The 9,371-nt window shown below is 41.8% G+C and overlaps 1 protein-coding gene across 1 annotated transcript; it reads left to right on the top strand.

The window, feature by feature from the left end:
• The first annotated feature begins 1,058 nt into the window (after positions 1–1,058).
• On the top strand, positions 1,059–2,949 carry LOC146068207 (uncharacterized). Its single transcript, XM_083179219.1, has 4 exons — positions 1,059–1,168; positions 1,303–1,440; positions 1,643–1,828; positions 1,916–2,949. The coding sequence occupies exons 1-4, from the start codon at positions 1,096–1,098 to the stop codon at positions 2,947–2,949; spliced, it is 1,431 nt and encodes a 476-aa protein (XP_083035345.1). The 5' UTR covers positions 1,059–1,095.
• The last annotated feature ends 6,422 nt before the right edge of the window (positions 2,950–9,371 follow it).

Raw genomic sequence — 9,371 nt, 5'->3', positions numbered from 1 at the left:
GTTCAAAACGTAGAGGGTTCCTGTCATAGGCTCCAGAAAATGCTTCGTTGTCTACAAATGCGGCTATAACCGTTTTTGGTACTTGGCCTAAAAACAGATTTTCTAAATTAAACACCCGACTACCGATCGGCACACTATATATCTTCATGCCAACTCGGTCTATGGAGTACTTAGCATTCCCGGTTAACAAAGCCTGGGCGTGGCCGATCCGGACGGCCGGTGAGACCTGGACTCTTTTCACAAACAGGGACGCAGCGACAATCTGAATTTTAAAGGGATCCGCTTCCATGGACATTAAACAGAAAGAGTCTTTGTTTCTGGTGAGTTTTATCTTCAAATCAACAGCGTTTAAGATCAACTTATGTTGATGAAAAAGATCGCAGTGTAGCGGCCCCAACAGTTCCACCGTTCGACTTTGCGCCGTTGCTCTTGCTCTTTTTATAAACCCAGTATTTAGACCATCCAGGGTTCTGGTGTTGTGTTCTCCAGCCACATCTTTGTAAAACAATCCTGTTGTGTGTTTTGTAGATAAAGCGTCTGAGCTATAATTCAAAATGGTCTCGATGTACGCTCTATAGGCGTAAAGATTATTGGATTGTGATATGAGTCTTATATATATATATATATATATATATATATATATATATATATATATATATATATATATATAGCATATAAAAACAATGCCCAGGATATATTATTATAATGTTATGTGCCTTTATACATGTTTATAACTGTTAGTGAATGTTTGTGTGTAGTTGTGTATATATATATCAAAGGCACTCAGAGTTTCAATTGGGATTTTTTCACTCACCCTAGTCTCCAAGTTTTGAAATGTAAAAGTTTTGTGTGATGCTGGTGACACCTAGTGACGTATTTTGGTATAGCTGAGGCTCTTAAAGCTTTATGTATTATACATAGAAGAATGGCTTTTATTGATGCAGGCTGATGAACTAATGCGCTATATTTAAAATTAACAAGCGCCTTATATTTATTTATTTATTTATTAAAAAAAAAAAAAAAAAAAAAAATTAAAATTAAAATTAAAAAAATTATGCGTAATTATTATGATCAAAAATATGTTTCCTTTCACAGATGAATTATGAATTAACGGATGAAGATTGCATTTCATTTTTTGAAGCCCTGCCGCCTTACCCATACCACAGAAGTGAGTTGAATTATATTTAATCATTCGTTATACGTCAAATTATATGTTGTTATGCTTGTTTTTATAATTTATTTTGATATAAACAAACTTTGCAACTTTAATCTAATTGAAAATGTCTAATTATCAACCAACAGATCATTTAAACAACGCTGGCGACAGCCTGATGGGTATTTCCGAACTGGACGGTGAAAATCAAGCTTTTGAAAACGCATATGGCACATTGCAGAATCGCGCTACGGGGTACGCCGATCCGCCACAGTCCGAGAACAGTTGTAAGTACAAGTATGAACGGGTACCCTTTATAACTGGCGCTATTTAAAAATGAAATTAAAGGCCTTTAAGCTTGTAAGCTCTTATAACCGATGCCGGTTATTACGATACCTTTAAGCATGTAATCGTCTGTAGCAGCTGTCGTTTATTACACGATTTTTACCTTATACTAACTGTATACTTTTTACTCTATTACACAATTAGACAGCCCAACAATCGGTCCAGACGCAACTCAATTCATATTGCGGGATATATTGAACCTGCCGCCATCGCAATCATTAGAAGCACCAACAATCGGGACAGAGTCGGCCGATCTCATGTTGCGAGACTTTGCGAACCAAATTCCGTCGCAGAATCACCTACAATCTAATCAGCAGCATTTTATACAAGGTGGGTTAAAAACAAATGATGTTTTTTTTTTTTTTCAGCCCCCGCGGCCTGTGAATTATTAATTAATTTATAACGCCATTATTACAGTTGAAGCGCAACAACACAATACCGAACTGCCCGGCTGCAGCACAAATTCGGGTCAAATGATCAGACCAACGACAAGCCGGAAGCGGGGACAGCGTTCCTTCATGGAAGATGCAGAGAATCGACCGATCTCCACACCGCTGAACAGTCGCCAAGGTTTAAATGACTCTGTGTCAACGGTTATGGACCAACAACGCAGGCAAGGCAAACCGTGCAAGAGGCGGCCAGGTATGTCACGTACAAATCACACTGAGCGTGATTTAGGCTGTGACACTTTGAAAAGGAAACTGGACTATAACGAATGTGTAAAGCCGAAGCGCAGGCGGGGTCGTGATACTTCACAACTAAGTAATGATTCTGACGGCCCTGTACACGGTGTAAAAGGCGCAGGCTCTAAATATGTGAACAAAGTTGCACCTATGCCACGGACTGAGACAATCCTAATTCCCGATACACCGGAAAGGCCTGTTACAGAAGCACATTACAGGCCTAGCGATGCTTCATTAATCGATATGAACGCTCAAGAGTTTTTTACAACTGTTGTAGAGTCAACAACTTCTGGCTCTCAGAATAGTATAGTTGAGAGCTATACTGTTGTTTCAGGAATACCAGCTGTGTTTACAACGGCTATACTTCCAATAACGCAGCAGACTGTTGATCTTGCAGCGTCTGATAGCGGAACGCCATCGAATAGGGTCGCGCCCGATGTTGCCCCGCTAACAAACGATGTAACGATCGGACAGGAGAATGCTGATCAACTAGACGCAGCGGGCGAATTGCAATATTATGCTTTGATAGGCCGACTTTGTTCAGATATCAGATTCATGGAGAAAATAACAAAAGACATGGATGAATTTGGAACGGAGTTAATGGGTGAATATGAAAATCAGCCGCAGGGTAAAAAATATATTCTTGATAGAATTATTAACCGTTATATTGATGTAACAATGCAAATTCTTGAACGGAATGCAAACACAGGGGATTTTGTAAGGGCTAATATTCACCATTTCCCAGGAATTGTTGAGACAGATACATGACTATGTATGGGGGGTAGCGGCTTGAAACGACTCTTAAATTTAAATGTCTGTAAGAAAAAATCAAGTATTAAAAACAATGCATTTTACAACATGTCAAATTTATTTCTACGGTCAAGGTTGAAAAGAGCTTTAAAACTGTTATTCAGTTTGAAAAAGATCAAACACCGCAGGGCTCGGCGAATAGCCCGGGGCCTGCGGGCGCAGTTTGATCATATAGAGCAGCCGCAAACCCCCGCGTTACCGGATGATGGGTCGCTGGACGTCAATGCTGAACGGGGCACGCTGTCCCCGACAAGTGGCGATGTACGCCAGGCCCCATCACCCGGTAATAACGATGGTCATCAGTCTGTATACTTAGAAGCAATTAATCGTTATGAACGACACCATCCTAATTTCAGAGCTGTTGAATACCACAATCATTTTCGCTTTGTTAATCTGGATAGGGTTACATCATTTGTAGAGGGTGTGAGAGCTGTGCATGGCGCCATACAGACAATGCTCGATGGTTTCCTGGCGGGCGTTGACCCAAACGACCGGGTGCAGTTAAGGTTGGAGGGTGGAGGTTTACACAACGCCATCTATTCACATCGAAAGCCGCAAGAGACATTAGACGCTGTCAGTTTTTTGAATCAGATTACAAATACACTTCAAAGTAATGCTGAATTTTTAACATCAGATGGTTTAAGGTTTGTGATCAGTGTTTTTAGAAATAGAGCGGGCGGTGCCCTATCCGGGCGTGGTCTTAGAAGAATACCCCACAGCCTAATCATTGAAAGGCGTAGTCGTTACTTGTATGATTTCAAGAACATTGGGTCTAAATTGTGTCTAGCTGCTAGTATCTGTAAACTTCTGGATAAAAGTGATGCCACTGACCATATGATTCAAGAGAGAGCGCTACAGTTGCATAAGGTTTTGAATCTTCCGATTGATAAGGAACTCAGCTTTAGCGATGTTGTACTTTTTGAAAATCACTTCAAAGTGACAATCAAGGTTTTATATTTTAACAATAGTGATTGGCGCTATTTCGATTCAGAGGGCCGATTCAGTGACCGCACATTGTTTGTGCTATATCACGACCATCATTATTTTGGTATCAAAGACATCAGAGGTTTTCTTGGTTCAAGATTTTATTGCGACCGGTGCAACAGTTCATTCCACCATAGACACAATCACGCTTGTGTTTTCTTTTGTAAGGCGTGTCACAGGCAAGAGTGTGTCGATGACGGATCATCAATACTAAGGTGTTCGGTTTGTAGGATCTTTTGTCGTTCAACAGACTGTTTAGAGACGCATGAAGCTTTAGCGCTGGATAACAAAATACCATGTCTTCAACATGTTTAATCTCTATCGCATATTTATAGCAGAAACTAACCAAGGGGGCCACCTCTTTCTATTGAGATGTTTCCGCCCTGATGGGTTGAGCTCATTTTCAAACATACTTTAAACTTGTTATACTTTGAATTGTAATAACTATTTACAGTGTTGTTGTATACACAATGTTTTTCATAAATGATCCAGTTCATATCATTCTGAACAATTGGATATTAAATATGGCGATATAGCTGTATGAATTATTTTGAAGCTTATTACAGCCATAAAACATAATATTGCACCCGGTATGCAGCATTTATACGTTACATTTTTTTTAAAAATTTTATTACAAACATATCGCATAATATCGTGAGGTGTATGCCGCATTTATACGTTGTCATAACGCGATGCATATGGCGATTTATAAATTTTACTTTTGAAATGCTCCCCTGTAACATACCTGCCTGACGCTTCATAACAATTTGCTTTGCAGCTCCTGAATTATACGCCCAGCTGCGAATTAGACCATGCATACATCGTCGTGTTAACGCAGTATTGCGATTGAATAAATCTGAACATGTTCAGATTGTGCCCTGTACATGTTTAGTGCTGGAGTTGTGGTAAAAACAACCCCCGCTGGCCGTCGATAATCTTGGGTTCCCTCGCCATCATACAACTCCCTATAAAATACCAACATAGCTGGGCTTATGATCCACAATATTCCTAAACGCACTACCAGAAATGCAAATATAACAAGGTATACAAGTTAAAACAATAGTGACTCGGTGGCCTGCCCACAAAATTCCCCGATGGATCAAGGAATAAATCCCTACAAAATGTTTTCCAATAGTGGAAAGCTACCTATAATACAAAAGTGATAATTTTTTTTCAATGATACAATAAGGATTTCATCCAATGTTAATTTTTATTTTGTCCTTCAATGGAGCGTCAATAGCACAACCAGATATGTTAGTTTTTATTTTGTCCTACAATGGAGAGTCAATAGTACAACCAGCTAGCTGTGGTTATATACATGATTAATTTTAAAATATTGGACATATTGCACAATCATTTAAAACATGTGAACAGTTCACATTTTTTTTTTTTTTTATTTTGCTATTTTCTGACAGTGTCATACAGTAGCTTGTAACAGCTGTAACAACACTGTAATGCCCCTGTCCCTGTAAAATGCTGCTGTTTTTGCCTGTCTATTCAGTGCCATCTGTGTAAACATAGCCATCCTATTGATCAGTGTTTGAGAAACAAACAATTTTAAAATGTGAACCACCGCAATGTCTGGCCTTAAATGCGTGACAAATTGCGTCATTAACTGCAATATGTATAACAGTTATATGCGGCCTATGCCATCACCCCCTGGTCATGTGAACTGATGCAAAGACATAAAGTCATTGCCTCACCAACTGTTAAAACACCATTATCCAAATTAGCGAATCAAACAATAAAAGTCTTAAGTTTTAATAGTCATTTGCGGTATACAGAGGTCAAACCCTCAGTGTGTATAATGCTTTGCAGATGCCTGTATTAAACTGACCAATGCAGCTATGTGTGGTGTAATGGCTTTCAGATGTCTGACTGGCATGCGTCACTAATTTTTAACATTAGCTAAAAAAAAAAAATGTCTGAGATGCAAGAGTGTTGTATCCACTCCTGTAATGTAATCATTCACATATTACAATATTTAAATCATCCTCTTGTTTTGGGTCGCAGCATTCCGTGACAAGCGATTCAAAACAGACATCCTTTAATATGAAACGATATCAAAGCGTCGCCAGTTCATATCAATATGATCAGGAATGTCAGGAATGTCAGGAATGTGGGCTAGTCGTAAAACTGTCACTTTTTATGGTTGATTTTTCCTGGGACTATCCCTACTGCTGGGGATTCTGCCATGTGTGCGTCTCTTATGCTCGCCCTCCCGCCTCATACCCGGCCCATGGACATGCGAGCGTCCAAGACGTTGTGTGTCAATGTATGCTGACGGGCCGCCCGCCAGATCGGAGCATCTGGCATGCCAGCAGCAACAATGAGGCTGGCTTCATCTGTAAAAGCAGCGTAGTACTGTCGGCAGCTGGTGTGGACATTATGTATAGGCAGCGCTACTACTGTCGGCAGCTGGTGTGGACATTATGTATAGACAGCGCTACTACTGTCAGCAACTGGTGTGGGCGTTACGTATAGGCAGCGATACTACTGTCGGCAGCTGGTGTGGGCGTTACATATAGGCAGCGCTACTACTGTCTGCATCTGGTGTGGGCATTAGGTATAAGAAGCGCTACTACTGTCAGCATCTGGCATGGGCATTAGGTATAAGAAGCGCTACTACTGTCTGCATCTGGTGTGAGCATTGGTATAAGAAGCGTTACTACTGTTTGCATCTGGTGTGAGCATTGGTATAAGAAGCGTTACTACTGTTGGCATCTGGTGTGGGCATTAGGTATAAGAAGCGCTACTACTGTCAATAACTGGTGTGGGCATTAGTTATAAGAAGCACTACTACTGTCTGCAACTGGTGTGGGCATTAGGTATAACAAGCGCTACTACTGTCTGCATCTGGTGTGGGCATTAGGTACAAGAAGCGCTACTACTGTCAGCAACTGGTGTGGGCATTAGGTATAAGAATCGCTACTACTGTCTGCATCTGGTGTGGGCATTAGGTATAACAAGCGCTACTACTGTCTGCATCTGGTGTGGGCATTAGGTACAAGAAGCGCTTCTACTGACAGCAACTGGTGTGGGCATTAGGTATAAGAAGCGCTACTACTGTCTGCATCTGGTGTGGGCATTAGGTACAAGAAGCGCTACTACTGTCAGCAACTGGTGTAGGCATTAGGTATAAGAAGCGCTACTACTGTCTGCATCTGGTGTGGGCATTAGGTATAAGAAGCGCTACTACTGTCAGAATCTGGCATGGGCATTAGGTATAAGAAGCGCTACTACTGTCTGCATCTGGTGTGAGCATTGGTATAAGAAGTGTTACTACTGTCTGCAACTGGTGTGGGCATTAGGTATAAGAAGTGCTACTACTGTCTGCATCTGGTGTGGGCATTAGGTATAAGAAGCGCTACTACTGTCTGCAACTGGTGTGGGCATTAGGTATAAGAAGCACTTCTACTGTCTACAACTGGTGTGGGCATTAGGTATAAGAAGCGCTACTACTGTCTGCATCTGGTGTGGGCATTAGGTATAAGAAGCACTACTACTGTCTGCAACTGGTGTGGGCATTAGGTATAAGAAGCGCTTCTACTGTCTACAACTGGTGTGGGCATTAGGTATAAGAAGCACTACTACTGTTGGCATCTGGTGTGGGCATTAGCTATAAGAAGCGCTACTACTGTCTGCATCTGGTGTGGGCATTAATTAAAAGCAGCACTACTACTATCGGCAACTGGTGTGGGCATTAGCTAAAATCAGCACTACTACTATCGGCAACTGGTGTGGGCATTAGCTAAAATCAGCGCTACTACTGTCGGCAATTGGTGTGGGCATTAAGCATAATCGGGGCTACTACTGTCGGCAACTGCTGTGGGTGTTACGTATAACCAGCGCTAAGACTTTCAGCAACTGGTGTGGGTGTTACGTATAGTCAGCGCTAAGACTTTCAGCAACTGGTGTGGGCATCATGTATAGTCAGCGATACTACTGAGGACAACAGTGGGCATTATGTGTAAGCAACACTACTACTGTGGACATTTTGTGTAATGGGCACTAATGTGAAGCGTAATGTGAATAAGGGGCACTAGGTGCTGTGCAGGGCAATAACTAGGTGTGTGCCAGTGGTGCCTTCCCCTTTTGCACTGTGGGTACATCATGTGGTCCAGCAGCTGCAGTTATTGATTGGCTGTTGGACTGAGACCTCGGATTGGCTCAAAAGCTGGTGCTATATTTGAAAATCAATTCAGTGCCTCTGCAGGCTCTGCTGGGCTCAGGGCTGGACAGGACATAATGCATTAGGCACTTCTCTGGCCAATGTGTAAGGGACACTACTGGTGGCATTATGTGTATAAGCAGGAGTACTTGGGGCATTACACATAGCATAATGTCATATGGGCATTAAAGTGTGCAGCATATTGTATAAGGAGAATTACGGAGTGTGGCATAATGTGTAAGCGCATCATAATGTGTGGCATAATGTGAAATAGGCAATACTGTGTGGCAGTACCATGTGTGCCATAAAGTGTAATGGGCATTACGGTGTTATTGGTATTGTCCCGTTGCCACGCCCCTTCTCCCAGTTCTCGCTGTGGTAGTGGGGTAGTCACAAATTCACATTCTGGCACAGGGCAACAAAATATCTAATTATGGCACTGGTGCTATATAATGTGAATAAGATGGTGTACTGTGTGGCGTAATTTTAAATGAGTGTACTATTGTGTGGCCACATCCCTTCCTTGTGAGACCACACATCTTTTTTTTGTGTGCGTGGTCCCTTTGTAAAGTATGAGAGGGTGCAAATGTAAAGTTTGCAGGAGGGCACCGAACACCCTAGCATCGGCCCTGACCACAAATGTTTTTTCAAATGCATTCCATCCCAGAATCTTAGCGCCGTGCTGTCCCCTCTCCACACAGCATTTTACCACGATTCGATGGCCTGTGAGGTGATAGCAAAGCCGACATAATGCAATTGTAATTTAATATGCCTCCTCCTCCCCACAGGCCCAAGAACGCAATGGAGGGGACTAATTATGTCTAGTCACAACACTGAGCAACCACAAATACTGCTGCTGCTTTGCTGCTTTTCAGACTCTGCGTCCCAATAATTTGATGAATAATTTGTACGAGGCAGCATTTGTATCTACAAATGGCGCCATTTTCATTCAGCCAAGCAACACGCCAAGATGGGGACACGCTAGCATCTCACATGCTTGCATGTCCCATTGCCGCAAATGTGGTGCGCAAGTGTAAAGCATGCGTGTCTCAGCTAATGGTGCGTCAAGACGGGCAGACATGCCACATAGTTGGGTTGAATGAAAATGGCTCCAACTATACTTAAAATAAATAAGTATATACTGTATATATAGTAGGTTTTTTTCACCACCTTTAGGGGCAAAGGAATTTGATATAGATAAAGCAGCGCCACTCAGTGTACCACG

This window comes from Crinia signifera, chromosome 1, assembly GCF_055691185.1.
Source record: "Crinia signifera chromosome 1, ASM5569118v1, whole genome shotgun sequence".
NCBI classification, from domain to species: Eukaryota; Metazoa; Chordata; class Amphibia; order Anura; family Myobatrachidae; genus Crinia; species Crinia signifera.
This window is presented reverse-complemented; position numbering and strand designations above follow the sequence as displayed.